Source organism: Theropithecus gelada, chromosome 3 (assembly GCF_003255815.1).
Source record: "Theropithecus gelada isolate Dixy chromosome 3, Tgel_1.0, whole genome shotgun sequence".
In the NCBI taxonomy this organism is placed as follows: Eukaryota; Metazoa; Chordata; class Mammalia; order Primates; family Cercopithecidae; genus Theropithecus; species Theropithecus gelada.
In genome coordinates this window covers 73,016,049-73,040,071 of record NC_037670.1, presented here as the reverse complement: position 1 = coordinate 73,040,071, position 24,023 = coordinate 73,016,049, and the positions used below count along the sequence as shown (strand labels likewise).

At 36.9% G+C, this 24,023-nt stretch overlaps 1 protein-coding gene across 2 annotated transcripts in view; it reads left to right on the top strand.

The window, feature by feature from the left end:
* The window catches only part of CDK13 (cyclin dependent kinase 13), a 140,190-nt gene that overhangs the window by 30,365 nt on the left and 85,802 nt on the right, over nucleotides 1-24,023 (top strand). For both annotated transcript variants that reach the window (XM_025379740.1, XM_025379739.1), the window contains exons 2-5: nucleotides 681-1,340; nucleotides 10,085-10,255; nucleotides 11,947-12,086; nucleotides 14,434-14,604. In XM_025379740.1, the coding sequence (XP_025235525.1) occupies nucleotides 681-1,340; nucleotides 10,085-10,255; nucleotides 11,947-12,086; nucleotides 14,434-14,604 (1,142 nt within the window). The remainder of the gene's footprint in view (nucleotides 1-680; nucleotides 1,341-10,084; nucleotides 10,256-11,946; nucleotides 12,087-14,433; nucleotides 14,605-24,023) is intronic.

Below are 24,023 nucleotides of genomic sequence, written 5' to 3'. Positions count from 1 at the left end.
GATTACAGGCTTGAGCCACTGCACCTGGCCTACTTTTTGCAGTACTAGTAGAGACGGGGTTTCATTCACTATGTTGGCCAGACTTGTCTCGAACTCCTGACCTCGTGATCCGCCCACCTTGGCCTCCCAAAGTGCTGGGATTACAGGCGTGAGCCATCACGCCTGGCTGTACATTTTCTTAAAACTATCTTTCTGAAACGAACTCCAAGAGACTCTGTTTATTGCCCAGTAGTAAGTCTTGTCTTTTTCACTCTTGCCATAGACAGAACACTGTTTATTTCTGAACTTATGGTTGAGTAAGGTACTTTTGAGATGTGGCAACTGTCTCCTGGTAAAAGATTTGTCAGATTTTACCCTGCTGCTACTACTACCATTGATGTAGCCTTATTGCCTACTTCTTTTTTCTGAGACAGCAGTGATGCCTTGTCACATTTTTCCTCCTCATTTTTACATTTGTAGACCAAAGCAAGATCGGGGCAATCCATTTTGAAGAGAACTATGACCACCAAATAATATTCTACTTTAAAGAACTTTTTATTTTTCAAAACTCCTTCGAAAATGTAACTTTGAAATTAAGTAAATTTCTATTTTATTTCATAAACTCGAGTTAGCACTGTCTTTGTAAATTCCAAACTGAACCTTTCTGAATTACTGACTAAATCTTAATTATTTCTCACCAGACGGTCTGGCAAATCCCGAAGCAGAAGCCCGTATTCATCTAGGCATTCAAGATCTCGTAGCAGGCACAGATTGTCTAGATCCAGAAGTCGTCATTCTAGTATTTCTCCTAGCACACTAACTCTGAAGAGTAGCCTGGCAGCTGAATTGAACAAGAATAAAAAAGCACGAGCGGCAGAGGCAGCAAGAGCCGCAGAAGCAGCGAAAGCTGCAGAAGCAACTAAGGCTGCTGAGGCTGCTGCCAAAGCTGCAAAAGCTTCAAACACTTCTACACCTACCAAGGGGAACACAGAAACTAGTGCCAGTGCATCACAAACAAACCATGTGAAGGATGTGAAGAAAATTAAAATTGAACATGCACCTTCTCCCTCAAGTGGTGGAACTTTAAAAAATGACAAAGCAAAAACAAAGCCACCTCTTCAGGTAACGAAGGTGGAAAATAATTTGATTGTAGATAAAGCCGCCAAGAAAGCAGTCATAGTTGGAAAGGAGAGTAAATCTGCTGCTACAAAGGAGGAACCAGTATCTCTTAAAGAGAAAACCAAACCACTTACACCAAGCATAGGAGCCAAGGAGAAGGAGCAACATGTAGCTTTAGTGACCTCTACATTACCACCGTTACCTTTGCCTCCCATGCTGCCTGAAGATAAAGAAGCTGATAGGTAAGTGAAAAAACTATTTGTCAATAACTGCTCAAAGAAAAAATGTAAGTCTGAAGTGAGAAATGGTTTGACCTCCCCTAACCCCCTCAAAACAACTTTAGTGAAAAAGACTACAAGTAAGTGAATGAATTTTCTTTATTGTATGCATCTTAAAATTAAGCACATTGCATACAAGATGGCAAAATTAAAGTTTATACTAAGACATTCAGGGAAAAATTGCCATTGCCTTGGGATACAATGAATATTTCAATATGATTTTGGGTATTAGAAATACCAGTATTCTCTTTGGTTTAGTTTTCCTTGATGATGGCAATCAGAAACAGGACATTTTATGAATGAGTTGGCCATGGTTAATATACATCTCATAAGCATTTGTCTCATTTATTTCTAAGTTTCTTCAGTGGCCTCGTAGATTTATCACTGTCAGTGATTTTATTATCATTTTTTAGTTTAGTTTTTTCTTAACTCTTTTAATTAAAAAAAAATTTTTTAAGCCTGTCTTGCAGTTGGGATTAATCACATTATATTATAGGAAACTCATAATGTGGCCAGGCGTGGTGGCTCAAGCCTGTAATCCCAGCACTTTGGGAGGCCGAGGCGAGTGGATCACCTGAGGTCAGGAGTTCAAGACCAGCCTGGCCAACATGGTGAAACCCTGTGTCTACTAAAAATACAAAATACTTAGCCGGCTGCAGTGGCGGGTGCCTGTAATCCCAGCTACTAGGGAGGCTGAGGCAGGAGAGTCACTTGAAGCTGGGAGGTGGAGGTTACAGTGAGCCGAAGTCACACCACTGCACTCCAGCCAGCCTGGATGACACAGTAAGACTGTGTCTCAAAAAAAAAAAACCAAAAAAAGAAAGAAAGAAAATTGATAATGTGATTATGCTTTCCTTTAACACGTTTAAAAAATTTCTATTATGAACGTTGAGGGTATGACTTATTTTTTTATTGAGAAACATATTCTTAAGAGGAAGTTAAAATACAACTAAGAATGTTTATTTTTTGTGTCCTAGTGTAGAAGAATTAGACTTGTGTGGTTTATCTGCCTGTTATCTGCCTGTTATACCAGCTAGCTGTTTTTATTTTTTATGAAGAAATTAGAGCTTCCACCCCCACCCACTCCCCATTAAAAAGCAACTATATGAGTAGTTTTCCTAGCTGACTTTTTAAAATAGATTTTGTGGATAAAAATGCCATGTGGACAAGTGCTTACTTTGGCATTATGAAAATTTTATAATTTAACACAAACAAAAGTGAAATAATAATTCTTGAGTTTCATGACCTTTGAGGTGCCTTTTGAAAAATAATCAAAATGTTGTTGGGAGACCCCATCCAATTTAATTGGGTGTTATTTAATTATACTACTATAATTGTTGTATTTGCAGGTTTGACTGTTAATTCATTGAATTGAGTTACTTCATTAGAGAGTAACCTGTTACTGAGAATCCATGTTTTATTGAAACTGGTGGTTCTCTACTTTATATTCTTCGTATATGCTTTAGGAGTAAATTTTTACTAGGATATTTTCAGGAACTCTGTATGTACACATATGAGTGCTTAATAAGGATATTCTTTATGCATCTGTCTTTAATTAGTTGATGGCACATTTAATTATTGTTCATTACTTTTTTTTTTTGATCCACCTTTTCTGTCTCCTCTGCTTTTTCCCCTTTTTGTTGTCTCTTCTTTCTTTGAATGTGTTTGTATGTTTAATGGATACAGAAGTTTCTTAAGATTCATGAGCACTACCAGTACGTGTCTGTGTGGCCAAAGATTAATTCATCACCAATGGAACTTTCCTTATTTTGATATCTGTAATTTAACTACCGAAATGTATGTACTAACTGCATATGAGGAAGAGACTTGATATTGTTTTACTTTTTATAAAAGTTTTTAGGTGATTAAATAAAAATGTATTGTAAAAAGAAATGGTTAGAAGTGATTACTTTTGGAAATAAATGGACGCTGAAGGGAATGGATGGCACAGGAGACTTATTTTATATTTATTATTTATAATACTGTTAGAAGTACAATAACATTTGTTAGTAGGCTGTAGTAGAAAGCTTAGTTTTTAGTGCCAGTTGTACTTCTTACTACGCTCATGACTTAATCTTTCTGTGCCTCAGTCCATTTAGTTCTATTCATGGGTGAAAATATTTACAGTTTAACCTCACAGATTAGTTGTAAACATTAAACGAGTTGATGGACTGAATTTTGCAAGCTGTAAAGTGTTATGCATCTCAGTTATTATAATTAGTCCTAGTATAAATCAGCACTGCTGGAAATATTACAGATATTTAAAACTGCTTTAGATTATTGAAAAAAGGTAAAAATTACAAAGTATGATTTACATTGTATAATATATGAACCATTATATATGTAACATGTAGATCTGTTGTGTAACGAATAGACCTAGTGCTTCCTTTGAAAATAATTGGTTTTTGTAAAAGAGGAACTATTGGTTGGTTTTCCATCCTCTTTTATAATGAAGGGGGAGCACCCCCAGGACATATTTTTCATGTATCCAAAAGTAAGCTCATGGTAATTTTATGTTTACAAGTTTCTTTTTAGTAACCATTGTATACTTTTTGGTTTTTGCTGAACAGCTATTAGTTGAAAGTGGTTTATAAACTATTTCTCTTGAGGTAAAGAAACAATCTTTTCTGTTACAACATACTTTAGGAAAGCCAAATATGGGAGGTATCTTTATTTACTTGTTACTCACTGTAAATTTAAAGATCATTTTAAAGAAGAGTGAGTAATGGTCTGCATAATCTCATTGCTGTATCTTAAGGAAAGCTTTCGATCTTTGCTTTCTTTGAGCATGCCTGTATCTGTATTCCTGGTTGACTCTCACTGTTGTATCCACAAATACATTAGCAAAAGTGTGTGTGTGTGTGTTTTGAGTGGCCTCTTGATTTTGCAAACCTCTACTCCACTTGTTTTTGCTGTTTTATTATGTCTAAGTAAATTCTCCCCTTCCCTCATACTTCTTTTATTTTGAAAGTATTCAAGCACTTAGAAAAATTGAAAGAATAATACAGTTAGCATCTGTGTTTACTGGATGGAAGTTACATTTTGTTTTATATGCTCCGTCTCAGCGGGTGTGGTGGCTCACAGTTGTAATCCCAAACTGTAATGAGCACTTTGGAAAGCCAAGGTGGGCAGATGGCTGAACCCAGGAGTTTGCGACAATCCTCGGCAACATGGCGAAACCCTATCTCTACAAAAAATACAAAAATTAGCTGGCTGTGGTGGTGCATGCCTGTAGTCCTAGCTACTTGGGAGGCTGAGGTGGGAGGATCACCTGAGCCTGAGAGGTTGAGGATGCAGTGAGCTGTGATTGCGCCACTGCACTCCTGCCTGGGTGACAAAGTGAGACCCTGTCTCAAAAAAAGGAAAAAATTACACACACACACACGCTCCATCTCTAGTTGTTTAAGAGAACTAATGAGGGTATGTGTGTGTGTGTGTGTATAGTTCTCCCCGAGATGAAGTCTTGCCCTGTTGCCCAGGCTGGAATGCAGTGGTGCCATTTAGGCTCACTGCAACCTCTGCCTCCTGGGTTCAAGCAATTCTCCTGCCTCAGCTTTCGGAGTAGCTGGGATTACAGGCGCACACCACCATGCCTGGCTAAATTTTGTATTTTTAGTTGAGATGGGGTTTCACCGTGTTGGCCAGGCTGGTCTCGAACCCCTGACCTTGTGATCTGCCTGCCTTGGCCTCCCAAAGTGTTGGGATTACAGGTGTAAGCCACCGCTCCCGGCTGTGTATATATTTCTTTTTACTATACCGTAAATATTTAAGTCATCTCCCAAGAATAAGGTCAGTCTCCTGCTTGATCACAGTATCATTATTGTGATAACAAGGAAATCAACAGTAGTTAATCTAATATAAATAAACAATAATATCATGCACTATATATAATCAGTAATCAGTACTCTCCCCCACCCACCCCCTGTCTCCAGCCCCATGACTTTTTGAAGAGTCTGGGCCAGTAATCTTACAGAATGTCTCACCTTTGGATTTATCTGATTATTTCTTCTTGGTATCATTTAACTTGTTCTTCTCTAATCCCTTTATTTCCCATAATCTGGAAATTACTTGTGCTTTGTTTAGATAAAGAATACACAGTTTTTTAGTCAGAATATTTAAGAGGTGATTTTATGTATTTTATGCTGTTGTTACAGGAGGACCAAAATACCAGATTGTCTTACTCTGCTAGTAGTGATATGATCACTTGGTTAAGTGGATGACCAACTTGAAGGTCTCTTCATGTATGAGGGTACATTTTCCTCTTTGCAATTAGAAGTGAGCTGTAGGATAATAGTTTTGGCAGTGATTGAATATCCTTTTTCCCAACAACCTATCACATAATGGTTTAGCAGCCATGAATGATATTTGTCTAATTCAGTTACTATAGTAGGGGCTGCAAATGGTGATTTTTTTTTTCCGTTGCTGCTGCACAAATTGAAAATGGTTATTTTCTAATTCTGCCGTTCCTTTTAACATTAGCTGGCCTTGTTTTGTATGTACATGTTTCCCCGTATCCCATTTAATCATTCTACTCTCGTGGATTTTTATTTATTTTCTGTGTTACTAATAGTAATAGCCACTATTCCTTTTGACCCTTACATTGTCTGAAATTTGGCCAGTGGAAGCTGCTATAAGCTGACTCTTTTATTCTTTTGACATGACCTCATTTGTTTTTTCGTGTTTCCTTGCCAAAGGTATATGTTAGGCTCACTTTGAATTTTGCTTCATTCCCAAAATTGCAGTCTGTTTTCCCACAAAATCATGAGTTAGATGGTAATCTGTGTGTTTTCAGAGAATGTGATTGTTTTATTATTATTTTTAAAATTAGGATCATACCATGGATAATGTTCCTTGACTTGCTTTTTCATTTAATGTGTTGGAGATCTTTCCATGTTGGTATAGATGGGCCCGATATTCTTATTACAGGAATGGATGTATCGTGTTCTTCTGTTGATTAATGGATACTTAGGTTTATAATTATTTTCTATTAAACTCTCCTTATATATTAATATTTTATGTATATTTAGGTAATTTTTATAGGATAGTTAACATGTCAAAGTACACACATTAAAAATTTGATAGAAACTGCCAAATTATGTCTTAATAAGGCTGTATACCAATTTATGCACCCAGATGTATGAAATTGCCGTAACAGTTTTGGATAGTGTCAGTTTTGACACTCTTTAAAATACGTTAATTATTTAATTTTGCATTTTTCTGATAATGAGGTATGGTATTTTCTAGAACGTTTATTGGTTATTTATTATTTTTCTGGTGAATTGCTTGCTTGTATTCTGTGCTGGCTTTTCCTTAAAGTTGTTTCCCTTTTTCAAATTGGTTTTTAGTTGTTATGTTAGAGATGTTGACCTTTGCCTCTCAGAATCTATTGCTTATCTTTGACATTTGTTTTGCTTTTGGTTGTATGAATGTTTTCCATTTTTATCTAGTCAAATCTATTCTCTTTAAGACTTCTAGGTTTATAAAATTTAAAAAGGTTAAGTCAGATCTCATAGAAGTTTGCTTTCGGTTATAGTGTAAAGAAGTGTTCTGATTCTTTACTCCCCCAACCCAGTGTTGTTACCAGAACTGTTTATTGTATAATTCATCTCACTAATTTCCATATATAAAAATTCTTACATATATTTGTTTCTCTACTTTCTTTTCTTTAACATATTTTATTTGTCAGTATCTTACCATTGTAATGTCTTTAGATACATGGTATATTGGCTCCCAAACTCAAATTTCTATTTTAGGGGCAAACAGTAATATAAAAATGAAGGGAATGAAGTAAATTTGTGATGAGTAAACAGCTCTGCTGTTGAGCTGCAACATCAATGTTGCTCTACGAGAATTTAAGCTTGTCTTAGAACTTTTGCTTTTTTAAAAGAGGAAGCCTAGAACCTGAATATTACGTAAATCTTTGGATTTAAAATTACTCACAATTCATAGTTCTTTATAAAACATTAGATAGACTGAATAATATATATCCTTTGACTTCAACCAGCCTTTGGCTTGTAGTTCTAGATCTTTGAATAGCTTGACAGGGCAAATCCTACTTAATTTCTCTTTTTCAGAAATTTCTTGGCAGTTCTTTTGCCTTTATTCTTAGACAAATTTTATAATCAGTCAGGTTGTCAAGTTGTATTAAAAAAAAAAAACTATCTTGGATTTTTTTGAAACTCTATTAAATGTAATAGAGTCATAATTTGGAGACAGCTTTATAATATTAGTTTCCCATATTAAAACATGGTTTCTTTTCATTCGTTCAGATCTAATTTTATGTTCTTCAGTCAGATGTTTTATTTTTTTTTCTGTTGCATGTGTGTATTTCTTTTTAAGGCATTTTATTTTTGTTGCTGTGGTGTATGGAAGTGTTTTTAAAAGCACATTTTCTATTTGATTATTGCAAATACTCAAAAATGTTTTAAATTATGTAATATTCTTGGAAAGTAATATTTGATAGCTAATATAATAACATTTAATATAGATAGTTTTTTAAGTTTTAAATTATAACTGAAATTAAAACTTTAGTTTTTTGCTTTCAGAAATGTTGATTGAATCTTCAGATAACTCTTGACTAAAGCCTCATTACAAGTTAGAGACTATAGTTTTCAAGTAAGTTATTCTAAATAGGCCTATTTTCAGTTGGCGTTCAGGTGATACCTTTTCTAGAAAGAAGCCTTTACTGTATTTCAGACTTGATTTAGCTACCCTTTAGCTACTACATTACTCTAGGAATCTGTTTGTATAACACTTTATCCTACTTCCTACCTGTCTTCCAGACTGTAAGCTCTTTTTTGAAAGAAACTGTAGCTTAATGTGTTTGTTGTTAAATTTCCAGTGCCTTACAAAATACCTAGCACATGGAAGCTCATAATCAATATTTGCTGAATGGAGGGAGAGGAAAATTGAGAAGTGGGCTGTGTGATACATTATTTTAAAATTAAAACTACAGGCCTGGCATGATGGCTCACGCCTATAATCCCAGCTCTCTGGGAGGCCAAGGCAGTTCTTTTGGATCACCTGAGGTCGGGAGTACAAGACCAGCCTGGCCAACATGGTGAAACCCTATCTCTACTAGAAATACAAAAAAATTAGCCGGGCATGGTGATGCGTGCCTGTAGTCCCAGCTACTTAGAAGGCTGAGGCAGGAGAATTGCTTGAACTCGGGAGGCGGAGGTTGCAGTGAGCTGAGATTGTGCCACTGCACTCCAGCCTGGGCAACAGAGCAAGACTCCGTCTTAAAGAAACAAAACAAAACTACAAACCAGTTTCTTTTAAAGCATGTTTTTTCTCTGTTAAAGAACCTTTCAGTGAGTAACACAGGACATACATTTACTATGATTATTAAGTCGTTTTTATCAGATGGTATTATTAAGTTGTTTTTATCAAGTGGTATTAAAGGATTCATTTGTTTTACAGTATTATTGTTCAACATGAATAGGAGGATAATTACAATTATTTACATTGATAATAATATCTTCAGTAATTTCTGATCACAGCAGTGTAGTTGGAATAAATTTTTTCACTATGGGACTCAACTGCTATGACAGTATGTGAAGTCCAAATTTTATTATCATTATGAGATTCTCTTTCAACATGTCACATTATATTAGATGACATACTTTGTCATATCAGGGAAATTTAAAATAAATTGCCAAGTTAAGATATACTTTAAAACTCAGAGCTCTTTATGCATTCATAAAAGGTACAAAGCTAATGGAGTTTAAATTTCAACTGTAATTCTAGTAGGCTGGAATCTTTAAAAAATTAGAAGAATCATTGTCCAATTCAGAAAAATTAATTAACCCTGAAAAGGGTCAAAGCCGAATTAGCTGTGGATATTTAAATGGGCAAGATAAATACTATCATGTGCTTTCATTTATTTATTACAGTAAAATATCTTTTGTGTCTCTACCAGAATCAAAGTAAGTGCTTTGCAGCTGGGTGTTGTGAGGCCAAGGCGGGCAGATCACTTGAGGTCGGGAGTTCAAGACCAGCCTGGCCAACATGATGAAACCCCGTCTCTACTAAAAATACAAAAATTAGCCGGGTGTGGTGGCAGGCACCTGTAATCCCAGCTATTTGGGAGGCTGAGACAAGAAAATCGCTTGAACCCAGGAGGTGGAGGTTGCAGTGAGCCAAGATCCCGCCACTGCACTCCAGCCTGGGCGACAGTGAGACTCCATCTCAAAAAAAAAAAAAAAAAAAAAATGGTTTGCAAAACTGAGTTTTTATGCAAAGCATGTTTAGTTGATTTTCAATTTTAATGTACAGTTTTATGGTTAATTCTGTATCGTTTTAAAAAATAAACTTTATTTTTATAACAGTCTTATATTTATAGAAAAATTATGAAGATACTACAGGGACCCTGAATACCCTGTACCCAGTTCCCTTACTGTTAATATCTTACATCATTGTGGTACATTAGTTAACAATGAATCAATATTGATACAAAGTTATCATGAAAGTTCCTACCTTATACAGATTTCCTGAGTTTTTACCTAATTCTGTATCATTTTTACCCCAAATTTTGCATTTTACAGTTGAGTATAGTGTATTACTTTAGCTAGAAAGAAACTCAGACAATAGTCTTATAATGTGAAATATTGTTGAATATTCATGACTATTGCTACTTAAATGTAAGACATAAGCACATTTTTATTACTTAACAAAATTTTTATTTGTCTGACTTCTTTCACTTTTAGCTTACGAGGAAATATTTCAGTAAAAGCAGTTAAAAAAGAAGTAGAAAAGAAACTCCGATGTCTTCTTGCTGATTTACCGCTGCCCCCTGAGCTACCAGGAGGAGATGATCTCTCAAAGAGTCCAGAGGAAAAGAAAACAGCAACACAATTACATAGTAAAAGGAGGCCTAAGTATGTGCTTGCTTTCTACCTGCTCTTAAATTGACCAGCAGTGATTCTGGGTCATCAGAAGTTCATAAAACACTAAATTAAGGTTTAAAATAAAAAATGTACTTATTCTTTCAACTTAAATATATGAATTCTATTACAGTTTTGAAAAAATTCATAATTGCTTGCATTCCTACTCACAGTGACGAATAAAACCAAATTTAATTTTCCTTCATAATTTGTAATGTATTAATTTCCTGGGGTATTGTATTTGTTTAAGATATTTTCTGTTATTAAGAGATTGAACACAGAAACACTGAAATTGGGCAGAGTAGAAGTCAGCATTTAGTGAGCCCAAATAAAATTAGTAATGGGCAAGCTGCTATTACCTTTGCTTTTAGCTCCATTTTCTCCTATAAACAAATACATTCTTTGTTTTGCAAGAGATGGAGTAGAAGGTGGTTTGAAATTTGTATCCTAAATTAGCTTCAAGTAAGTGCCTAGAGAGACCTCTTTCCCTTAAAACCTGTTAATCAGTTAAAGGCGGGCAACACTGGTGCTTTTTTTTTTTTTTTTTTTACTTCCTAACCAAGGGACAGTGAGGACTTTAAGTTAGATCTGATTTTAGAATTGCAGTTGAGGTAGTACGTAGTGTGTGTGTGTGAGGTCATTTTCTAAACTGGCCGGGCACAGTGGCTCATGCCTGTAATCCCAGCACTTTGGGAGGCCGAGATGGGAGAATCACTTGAGTCCAGGAGTTTGATACCAGCTTGAGCAACATAGGGAAACCCCATCTCTACAAAAAAAAAAAGAAAGAAAGAAAAAAGCCCGGTGTGGTGGTGCATGCCTGTGGTCCCAGCTGCTCAGGAGGCTAAGGCAGGAGTATCACCAGAGCCAAAGAGGTCAGGGCTGTAATGAGCTATGATCGTGTGCTACTGTACTCCAGCCTGGGTGACAAAGCAAGACCCTGTTTCCAAAAAAAAAAAAAAAAAAAAAAAAAAAGCCAAAAAATACTCTCTTCTTGAGCACTGTAATTTTATTCTTTTACTTGAATTTCTGTGATTTACTATAATATTAAAATACTACAAAATTATGTATCTTTTTGAAGAATGTAAGATTTTTGTCCTACCTATCCATCTGTATCTGCTTAAATGTGGATTCATGAGAGTTGGTTGTATTAATACCTTTTGTACTCTCTTAGACTGCAAAATCTTTTTTTTTGATGTTTTTCAGATGATTTCATCCAGCCATAAGTCTAAATTTGTCAATAAGTTTTATAGTTAGATTTTTGTTAACATTCTTTATCAAACTCTTGTTTTTTAAAAGTAGATTATGTATATTGTTAATGGATGAAAAATAAAACTCCCTGGAGATTGATTAGAGAATTTTGACTCTTACTAGTGTTGGTTTCATCTACTCATTGAAAAATTACATTTTATTTTTGAAAACCCTTCATACAAGCTCTACTACTTTTTTTCTCAGTTTAAATGCTTGTCTACAGAAGAAGAGTCAGCATATAGAAATGATACCTCAATTTTTATGATAACTTACAATACCAAATCAGTGTTACTTGTTTTGGATAGATGATGGTAAATACTGCAAGAGTAGGGAAGAATAAAGAATATACAATTGGGTGGCAAGTACATATTGAGTTATTAGACAGTTTATTCAATTTGCTTGATTGTATATAAAAACTTTAGAACTATATTTGATAGAATATGTGGGCCTCGCTATGGTGAAATCAAAGAAAAAGATATTGACTGGGGAAAACGCTGCGTGGATAAATTTGATATCATCGGAATTATTGGAGAAGGTACTTACGGACAAGTTTACAAAGCCAGGGATAAAGACACTGGTAAGAATGCCAAGTTCTGGGGATCTTTTGGGCCTATGGAATGTACTTAGTTTGTGTTTCTTTTCTAATGTTTAGCTTTGGAAATTTTCCAAAAAAATTCAAATTTATTGTGCTTTTGTTTCATCTTGTTTTTAATTTTATTCTATATATGCATTTTGTAAGTTATGAGTACATGTAAGTGAGTCTGTATATGTATATATTTTAAAAAGTGTTCCTTTAGTATTTGTGATATACTGTATGGTAGGATTTAGTTTTTCTTTCCTCTTTTATGGTGAGTAATTCTTACACTGTTATTAATCAGAGGGAAAGGTATCTTGACCTGAATTAATCTTACTAGTAAATTTTTTTTTGTCATAAGCCTTACACAACACTTTCATTTAGCCTTCAATTTTTTTCCTGCAGTAACTATCCTTGGAGGTCAATTTTAGCAGCTTAATCTTTCATAACATAATCAGGAACTCAGAGAAAGTTTTAAAAGGCTTCACAGGAGAAGCAAAAAGTAGCTGTGTCAGAAGCTATGTATTTTACTTAATAATGCATAGAGCTAGTATTTTATCTTTCTTTACTCATAATTGCTTATTGAAATACACCAATAGATTGGGCATGGTTGCTCATGCCTATAATCCCAGCACTTTGGGAGGCGGAGGCAGAGGCAGGGAGATGACCTAAGGCCAGGAGTTTGAGACCAGCCTGGCCAACATGAAGAAACCCTGTCTCTACCAAAGACACAAAAATTACCTGGGCATAGTGTCACATGCCTGTAAACCCAGCTACTAGGGAGGCTGAGGCTGGAACCCAGGGGGTGGAGGTTGTAGTGAACTGAGATCGTGCCACTGCACTCCAGCCTGAATGACAGAGCGAGACTCCACCTCAGAAAATAATAAAATAAAATAAAAACACACAAATTAGCTGGGTGTGGTGGCGGGCACCTATAATCCCAGCTACTTGGGAGGCTGAGGCAGGAGAATTGCTTGAACCCCGGAGGTGGAGGTTGCAGTGAGCCAAGATTGCGCCACTGCACTCCAGTCTGGGCAACAGAACAAGACTCTGTCTCAAGGAAAAAAACCAGTAGATTAAAACAGCACAGCTATTTGAGGCCATATAGTATATGGGAGATGACTTTATTGTTAGAAACTACTGAGGGCAATTACTTCATAGAGTAATAATTAGTATTTATAATGATGTGTTATCAAAAACATTAAATTACAACTTTTAAAACTGTTAAGTAAAACCAGGACTCATACACAATATAGAAGGCATTCCCTTAAAATTAATAGAATAAGTTGTAATGATTAAAAGAATACACCTCCTTCTTTTAGAAAATTTGTAAGAACATTTTTTTCTCCAAAGAAGTGGAATGAACAAACCTTTATTATAGTGAATTTTTTCTTATAGTAGACTTTGTGTATGTGTGTATATTTCATTTTCTATTTGGATCATTTCTGATACAAAGCTGACTCATACTTAAATTACGTGACAATTTAGTGTAGTGGGGAAGAACGTATATTTTTGAGGCAAGTAACTGGATTTTGAATTCCAGTTTTACTACTAGGTAACTGGCCAGGTTTGGGCAAGTAATATGTCTGAGCATATTTTTTTCACTGATAGAGTTTTTCTCTATTCAGAGAAATTTTATGCATACATAAGCATATGGGCTATATTTGTCTTTCCCTTGTTCACTTTAAAAAAAAAAATGACAGTGTGATATACCCAGTCTTCAGCATCTTTTTTTTTTGAGGCGGAGTCTTGCACTATCGCCCAGGCTGAAGTGCAGTGGTGTGATCTCGGCTGACTGCAGCCTCCACCTCCCAGGTTCAAGTGATTCTCCTGCCTCAGCCACCCAAGTTGCTGAGGTTACAGGTGCCCAGCTAATTTTTTGTGTTTTTAGTAGAGTTGGGGTTTCACTATGTTGGCCAGGTTGGTCTCGAACTCCTGACCTCGTGATCTGTCCTCCTCGGCCTCCCAAAGTGCTGGGATTACAGGAATGAGCTACCGCATCCGGCCTAGCATCTTTCTGTTTTCTTTTTATTTTTTTCCAAGTGAATGTAAAAGCATCTTACTTTATTCACTGAATATATAAATGGGGAGCATAATATATTTGGACTTAGCTCATTTTTAACAGTTGTATAGTATTCCCTGGTTTATATAAATATTACATAATTTGTTCAATGACGGACTTAATTTTTTTGAACTATAAGTATTATTTGGTATATTGGAAACAAACGTATTTTGTGGGTTGTATTTTTGAGAAGTAAGAACAGAATTAAATTAAAATACATTTAAAGTTAAGAAAAATGTCATCTGCTTTTGTCAGCTGGTAACCTGATTTTATTAAATTCCTTAATAGGAGAAATGGTAGCCTTAAAAAAAGTACGTCTGGATAATGAAAAGGAAGGCTTTCCAATTACAGCAATTCGAGAAATTAAAATTCTCCGGCAGCTTACCCATCAGAGTATTATCAATATGAAGGAAATAGTGACTGATAAAGAAGATGCTTTGGATTTCAAGAAGGACAAAGGTATGTGCGCATATTTAAATAACTAATTCTTTGTATTCATGATTAATATTGCTAACTTGCAAATTTTTTTTATAGATTTGACTATTTGAGCAATTAAATACTATTGCTCTAATGTGAAACTATATTTTTAAGTTTGGTAGAGTTGAAGAATTGATTGATTTACTTTAGTGGGTTTTGAGTAAACTTCGTAAAGGGTATTTGCCAATGTTACACATAAAGTATTCACTAGTAATATGTGTTTTTTTTGACATCAGTGTGTAGTTTTTAGAGTTCATTTTTTAGTAGTTGAAAAACATTTTTATGTTACAAATGCCTTAACATACAAGGAAACTTTATGGTAGGCATATGTATTATTTCTGAAAGTGTGGAGGCAAAAATCATACTTGAAATTGCCTTTAATAATCTATAGTGGGGTATGTATATATGTATAGTTATTATTTAGTAGAGAAGCTGACAAAAAATTAGCCTGCTTATTAAAGTAGTTATTATAGGGCATATGATGGGTGAAAGCAGTGCTCTACTGCTGGTATGTTTTACATCTTAGATTTTAGATTTAAATCTTTATACAATCTTATATTAACTCTTATATTTAAGATGTAAATATAGGATCTTTATATGAATCTTATATTTAAATCTTCATGAGATTGTAGAACCAAAGTTTACTGACTATATTCTGAGGTTTGCAAACAGCAAAACTTTTTTTCAGACTAAATCTAACATAAAACAGACACAGTGTTGCACATCTATAAGCCAAACACTTTGTGAGTCCAGGGTGTGAGGCGCACTTGAGCCCAGGAGTTCAAGACCAGCCTGGGCAACATAACGAGAGCCCATCTCTACAAAAAAAAATCAGAAAATTAGCCCTGCATGGTGGTGCATGCCTGTGGTTCCATTTACTCAGGAGGCTGAGGCAGGAGGATCTCGAGTGCAGGAGATGGAGGCTTCAGTGAACTGTGATTGCACCCTGCACTCCAATCTGGGTGACAGATTAAGACCTTGTCTCTCAAAACGAAAAGAAAAAGATTAAAGTAGGAATGTTCTGATTGAACATGGTACTTAGCCTTCTGTCTTCCCCAGCTACACACACACAGTCTCTCTCTCTCTCTCTCTCTCTCTCTCTCACTCTTCTGGGAGACACAATTCAAAATGATTGATAAACTACATGGTAGTTATTTTGCATAAAGGAACTGTTTGAAAGTACAATATGGAGTTCAGAATCATCTTTTTAATTGATGTCACTTCTGTTACTTTTTGTCCCTAGTAAAGCTTGCATTTCTCAGCCTGACTTTTACCCTGGTTTGTCTTTTCAACTTTATTTTTCATTACTACTTATTGTGTGGTAGAAGGGGTACTGGTATGACTTGAATTAGAATATCTGGGTCTTGAGACTGAGTGCATTAGTGGTGTGGGCTTATTAGTAAGGCTTTTAGCCCTTTTGAGTCTGTTATCCCTTCATCTATAAAAGGGAAACATTATCATGGTAAGAATTAAGACTTTTAAACATGAAAGTATTGGGCAAATGCTGTTTGTTTTGCATTAACCTCATGCTCTAGCTAAATTAGTATATTTGCTTTTCCTCCAGCATACCTGGGCCGTCCTGCTTTTTTGATCTGTGAGATCACCTCCCTGCTTGCTTCTCCAATCCCATCTATGCCATTTTGATTGCCCACCAGGCTTCACAGACACACACATACCCACACACTCATTCACACATGCACGCATGCACAATTTGAAAGGCTAATTTTTCACGCCTGAGGTCTCAGCCTGAATGTTGCTTTATTCATTAGTGAGGCCTTACCTTATCAGTCTTCCCACTTTCCACTACGTATAGACACAGACAATTTAATATTTCCTAATAAGTGGGAATAATTATAATGGTTTGTTACTTGTTTCTGTACAGATAGATGGGAACCATACCTGTTTTCTTCACTGTTGTGCCTCCTACCTAGCTCAGTGGCTGGACCATAGAATGTGCTGAATGACTAATTGCTGAATGAATATATGAGATCTATTTTTTTTAAATAATCTTATTTATACTTTAATACTTAAACAGTACTGTCTGTGAATGTAGTAATAGTCTTCCGGGTATTACAATTATGGTCATAATTTATTTTCTTTATCAGGTTATAAATTCCCTGAGCCTTTTTTTGCTTTGTTTTTAGTTTTATTTCTCCTCAGTGCCTAGCGCTGCACTTCAGAAATCATAGATTTTCTTGTTATTTGCACTCTTCATCATCTTTCTTCCTACCATAATCCTGTTTGTAATTCTATGAGTCATGATAAATAGGAATGTGTTTTACTATGTGAGAAGTTACATGTAGGTACCTGGAATTAGTTAAATGCATTAGTGTATGTGAGAAGTTATGAAATTTAAAACATAATTCTTAAATGAATCTAATAATTTTGATGGGATCTATGATGAAGCAACATTTTCTGAAAAGGAAACTAGATTTGAAGTCTAATCCTGACCACGCTAGCTGTATGACATTACGCTAATTGTGATTGCTACTGTGTGGTATTAAACTAATTTTAATTGTCTAGTTAGAGCATAAAGGCAGTTCAGTAACACTGGTTAAATGTTACGGGCTAGTCTAAAATGAGTGTATTGGAATGTATAAACATTAAAAAGTAAAAGTTTAGACTTAATGTAAATATGAAAATTAGAAACAATACAAAAATCAAGTAAAAATATTAACTTTTAAAAATATAAACATTGCATTGTTATAACTAACTAAGCTATTAGTTGTGTAAGAGAAACATCATAAATGCCCTGTGCAGTGGCTCATGCCTGTAATCCCAGCACTTGGGGAAAGCCGAGGTGGGTGGATCACTCGACTGAGGTCAGGAGTTGTTCGAGACCAGCCTGGCCAACATGGTGAAACCCATCTCAACCAAAAATACAAAAATTAGCCAGGCATGGTGGTGCGTGCCTATAGTCCCAGCTACTCAGGAGGTTGAAGCAGGAGAATTGTTTGAACCCAGGAGGTGGAGGATGCAGTGAGCCGAGATTGCACCATTGCACTCCAGCTTAAGCAACAGAGTGAGACTCCTGTGTCTAAAAAAAAAAAAAAAAAGGAAAACATCATAAATATATTTTCTTAAAACTTGGCTTTACTTAAAAATGAGAAAAAGTTAATCATGAAGGTTATTAATTTCAATTAATTATTGAAAGTAAAAAAAAATTTTTTTTTTTTTTTTGTGACCCAAGTCTTGCTCTGTTGCCCAGGCTAGAGTGCAGTGGCACGGTCTCAGCTCATTGCAATCTCTGCCTCTCAGATTCAAGCTATTTTCGTGCCTCAGCCTTCCAAGTAGCCAGGATTACAGGTGTACGTCACTACAGTCATCTAATTTTTAATTTTTATGTTTTTAGTAGAGACGGGGTTTCGCTATGTTGGCCAGGCTGGTCTGGAACTCCTGACCTTAAGTGATCTGCCTGCCTCGGCCTCCCAAAGTGCTTGCATTACAGGCTTGAGCCCCCGTACCCTGCCAAAAGTGAAATTTTATTTCATCTTAAAGAAGGAATTATTCTTAAGAAACAGAGGGTTAAGTGGTATCACCGAGTCATGGGTATATTTTTGTGCAGAAACAGATGCTGAAGAGGCTTTTTCTTGGTTTTTTTTTTTTGTTGTTGTTGTTGTTTGTTTTGTTTTGTTTTTTCTTTGAGACAGGGTCTCATTCTGTCACCCAAGCTAGAGTGCGGTGGCATGCAATCAGGGCTCACTGCAGACTTGACCCCAGGCGATCCTCCTGCCTCAGCCTCCCAAGCAGCTGGGACCACAGGCGCATGACAGCATGCCTGGCTAATTTTTTAAAAAGTGATTTGTAGAGATGAGGCTTGTCATGTTCCCCAGGCCGGCCTCAAACTTCTGGGCTCAAATGATCCTCCTGCCTTGGCCTCCCATAGTGCTGGGACTATAGGTGTGAGTTGTTACACCTGGCCTGAAGAAACTTTTTCTTTTTTTTTTTTTTTTTTTTTTGAGACAGAGTCTCGCTTAGTCGCCCAGGCTGGAGTGCAGTGGCGCGATCTCGGCTCACTGCAAGCTCCGCCTCCCGGGTTCACGCCATTCTCCTGCCTCAGCCTCCCGAGTAGCTGGGACTACAGGCGCCCGCCGCTTCGCCCGGCTAATTTTTTGCATTTTTAGTAGAGACGGGGTTTCACCATGTTAGCCAGGATGGTCTCGATCTCCTGACCTCGTGATCCGCCCGCCTCGGCCTCCCAAAGTGCTGGGATTACAGGCGTGAGCCACCGCGCCCGGCTGAAGAAACTTTTTCTAAACTAATTGGGGGAATGGACAGGGGATAAACTGATTCTGAAATTTCCTTCTAACTCTTTCATCTTCATGTAGTTTCATCTCTTTTAATCACTTTGAAGGGAACTTTGAACCTTTTTGTCTGATTTTTTAAATCTTTTATTGTTAACAAGGTGGGGTTTTGGGATCAGAGAGCTTTTCCTGTTCTTCTAGATACTCAGTTTCTTCATGTATGGAAGGAGAGTGGGATGCAGTTACTTACATTAGTTTCAGTATTTATGTTCATATTTCACTGTTCAAAAAGTCTTTGAACTGTTCAGTGTTTATATTATAACAGATTGTGAATGGAGATGCATTTGCTGAAAATAGAATTAATTTGCGATATAAGCTTTTCTTTGTTACTTTCTTCCTTTCACTGAGGATTATAAAGTTATAGAAGAATACTTTCTGAATGAGTAAAATAATATTTAATTAAATATTAAACATTTTAGTGCTGTTTACAATTCTCTGGGTAGGCTGGGCATGGTGGCTCACACCTGTAATCCCAGCACTTTGGGAGGCTGAGGCGGGTGGATCACCTGAGGTCAGGAGTTCCAGACCAGCCTGGCCAAGAGGCCAGCTGGGTGTGGGGACACGTGCATGTAATCCCAGCTACTACGGAGGCTGAGGCAGGAGAATCACTTGAACCCGGGAGGCAGAGGTTGCAGTGAGCCGAGATCATGCCACTGCATTCCAGCCTGGGCGACAGAGTGAGACTGTGTCTCAAAAAAAAAAAAAAAAAAAAAAAAATTCTCTTGATAGAGAAGACTTTTATGCTGTATAAAGTAAAAACTCGAGTCATTGATCTTTATTTCAAGATGTAAATTTTCAGTGTTCAGATTTAAAAAATTCGTCAACTGAAATGTACCTGTTTCTACTGATAAGACCTACACATTAACATTCTTCTTTTTCTTCTTCTGCCCCACCCCCAAAAAGGTACCAACTCTGCTTAGTAACAGTACTACACAGAGGGGTAGAATCCTAAAACTATGAATCTGTGACCTTATACCTTAACTGTAAATTTCACATAAAACCTTCCTACTTAACAAACCAGTGTTTTGGTACTTAACATGGTATTCTGGACACCCAAACATCAGTATTATAATTACTATCCCCTAATTAATTTAGCTGTAATACTTGGAATATTAGTGTTTTTATAATGAGGGAATTAGAGCACTCTACTGTGGAATTTTCCTAAAAATCAGAAGACAGTATTCTATAGTAAATGCTTGTGGCAACATATCACTGTGTGGTCCAGGGAAGAAGTCCTCACATGTCACTTCCTCTGTAGTCTCTGATTCACAAAACAGTGTTAGGTGCTCCCGTATACTTGAATTGCATGTCATACATAATTCTGTAATAGTACTTTCATATAACTTGTATTTTTGCTTTGCTTTGTTTTTGTTTTGAGACGGAATCTCGCTCTGTCACCCAGGCTGGAGTGCAGTGGTAAAATCTTGGCTTACTGCAACCTCTGCCTCCCGGGTTCAAGTGATTCCCCTGTTTCAGCCCCCCGAGTAGCTGGGATTACAGACGTCTGCCACCACGCCCAGCTAATTTTTTTCTGTTTTTAGTAGAGACGGGGTTTCACTGTGTTGGCCAGGCTGGTTTTGAACTCTTGACCTCACGTGATCCACCCACCTCGGCCTCCCAAAGTGCTGGGATTACAGGCGTGAACCACCGTGCCCAGCCATAACTTGTATTTTCATATAACTTGTCACGTTTTCATATCTTATTCTTACTGTATTTCTGAGAGCAGGGACTGAATTTTATTCTTTGTATTCATTGTGTGCAGCCCACAGTTGATTATCATTAAATTTTGAGTAAGTGAATGAATGAAATGGAGAGTTCGGAAGGTTCTATGGAATAGGTGCAATGTTAAAGGTGGGTGCAGTTTGGATAGGTATAGTGGAGGGCATTCTAATTATTAGTTGTCATGACTTGTTTTTACAAGACAATGAAAGACTGGCATATCCCCTAAAGAATACCTAGCTTCCAAATTATTTACCTTGTGTTTTTCTAGGCCTGAATTTATATTCCCGCAGTTTAGAACTGCTGATATCTCCTGAGGTTTGAGAAGAAAGCAACATTGATTTGTTCATTCTTTCTTACCACAAATGTTTATTGTGCTAGGTTCTAGATAGAGCTGGGCTGGCCAATGCAGTAGCCACTAGCCACATGTAGCTATTTAAGTTAATTAGTATTAAATAAAATAAAAAGTTTAGTTTCTTAACTGCACTGTTCATGTTCCAGGTGCTCTGTAGCTACATGTAGCTACAGACTACATTTTGGACAGTGAAGTTACAGAACATTTTCATTATCTTAGCATTGAATAATGCCCATCTGAATACTGGGGATGTTAAACAAACCAAATCTGGTCCCTAACTCAACCTAGTTTCTGGAACCAGAAGAATCTGCAAACACTGCTAGAACTGAATCAAACTTATATATGAATGACAAACCTGTTTCTGCCTAGAGATTTTTCTTTATTGTTAGTTAATGTGTAATTGTTGGAATTTCAGTTGAAGGTGTTAAGTTTCAAAAGAAGTGAAAAAACTTAAGCAATAACTCACTGTGGAACATACCCAATAAGTCAGGGAGCTTTGCTAAGGAGTCTGTTCTTAGCAACTGTAAACTGTGTTATCTTTTTTTTCCCCCTCCTAAAAAGAGAAATGAACTTGCAGGGTTTTTTTAATTGAAAATAACATGTTTCTGTAACAGTGGGGCTTCCAGCAGCACATTTAAGGCAGGGTTGAAAGTCACTCATAAGTTACTTTTTTTTTTTTTATACTGGGGGTTACCTATATTGTGTTATCCATTATGTTATGTAAAAGATAAAACTTACAAAATAGTTTCCATTCTACATTTTACTTTTATCTGGAATTTTATGTGAAATTTACAATTAAGATATAGGGTCAGGGATTCATAGTTTTAGGATTCTACCCCTCTGGTGTAGTACTGTTACTTTGTAGAGTTAGTACCTTTTTTGGGGTGGGGCAGAAGAGGAGAAAGAAGAATGTTAATGTGTAGGTTTTGTTTGCTTGATTATAAAATAAATATTTGTCATCTATTTGAAAAACATAGTTGACCCAGATACTGTCACTATCATCATTTGTCTATATTTTCCTCTAGTGTCTCTTTTCTCACATCTATGTGATTATTACCAAATGAAGGTTCTGCTTCTTTTATTGTCTTATTTAATAAAATGCTTTTGTAATGGCATAATGTCACTTGGGTGAAATGTAGCCTGAATTATATTTTATTCCTCCATTTTGTGTATTTAAGTTCCTTTGGACATTTCATTATAGTTCCTTCTATTGAAGCTTTATGCTTGGATATTCTAGGAGGTACCTGCCACTATTCATATGCCGTTAGCTAAAGCAGAGGCTTCATGTGCTAGGAAAAGTCCTAATCAATTCTTTTTTTTTTTTTTTTTGAGACGGAGTCCCGCTCTGTCACCCAGGCTGGAGTACAGTGGCGCGATCTCCACTCACTGCAAGCTCCGCCTCCTGGGTTCACGCCATTCTCCTGCCTCAGCCTCCCAAGTAGCTGGGACTGCAGGCGCCGCCACCTCGCCCGGCCAATTTTTTTGTATTTTAAGTAGAGACGGGGTTTCACCGTGTTAGCCAGGATGGTCTCGATCTCCTGACCTCGTGATCCGCCCGTCTCGGCCTCCCAAAGTGCTGGGATTACAGGCTTGAGCCACCGCGCCCGGCTCTAATCAATTCTTAATTACTGGTTTGGTTAGGAATGAAGTATTGAGGATAAAAGTCTTACATAATGAGCAGCTGTTGCATCAATCCTAGCAGTCAGTGGGTCATAGATACTAGAACCAGATTTCCTTCCATTCTTAATATCCTTATTGGTAAACTTTTTTTTTTTTTAACATTTGATTATTTCCTTAAATAGATCAATAAGAATTGAATTGATAGACCGAAGTTTTTAAATTCTGAAACTTCTTGACATATATTACCAAGTTGTTTTCCAGAAAAAAGGTGCCAATTTATACTCCTAAATCCAGGGTACACGTCACAACCTAGAAGTAGAAGGGAACTGCCTCAACCTGATAAAGGACATCTTATGAAAAACAGGGATATCTGCTTCTACCACTTGTATTCAGCATTGTACTGGAGGTTCTTGCCAGGACAGTTAGTCAAGAAACTGAAATAAAAGGTGTCCAAGTGGGAAAAGAAGAAGTAAAACTCTCTTTAGTTTGTGTGTGTGTATATTTGTGCATGAAAATATAGAAAATCCTCTGGACTCCACCAAAACAGTATACCCCAACCTTTTTGACACCAGGGAGTGGTTTCATAGAAGACCATTTTTCCACGGGCTGTGGGGGAGGTGGGGATGGTTTTGGGGTGATTCAAGCACGTTACATTTATTGTGTACTTTTTTATTATCATAATATATAATAATTAACAACTCACCATAATGTAGAATCAGTGGGAGTCCTGAGCTTGTTTTCCTGCAACTAGATGGTCCCGTCTCAGGGCGATGGGAGACAGTGACAGATCATCAGGCATCAGATTCTTGTAAGTAGTGTGCAACCTAGATCCCTCACACGCACAGTTCACACTAGGGTTTGTGCTCCTTTGAGAATCTAATGCTGCTGCTGATCTGACAGGAGGCGGAGCTCAGGCAGTAATGTGAGCAGTGGGGACTGACTGTAAATACAGATGGAGGACCAGGCGTGGTGGCTCACACCTGTAATCCCAGCACCTTGGGAGGCCGAGGCGGGCAGATCACTTGAGGTCAGGAGTTCCAGACCAGCCTGAATAACATGGGGAAACCACGTCTCTACTGAAAATACAAAAATTAGCTGGGCATGGTGGCTTGCACCTGTAATCCCAGCTACTCGGGATGCTAAGGCAGGAGAATCCCTTGAAACCAGGAGGCAGAGGTTGCAGTGGGCCGAGATCATGCCACTGTACTCCAGCCTGGGTGACAGAGTGAGACTCCATCTCAAAACAAAACAAAAAACAGTTGGAGCTTCACTCACCCGCTGCTCATCTGCTGTGCGGCCCAGTTGCTAACAGGCCACAGGCCAGTACTAGGGTTGAGACCCCTGCATTAAAAAACTATTAGAACTAATAGGTAAGTTCAGCAAAGTGCCAGCATAAAAGATCA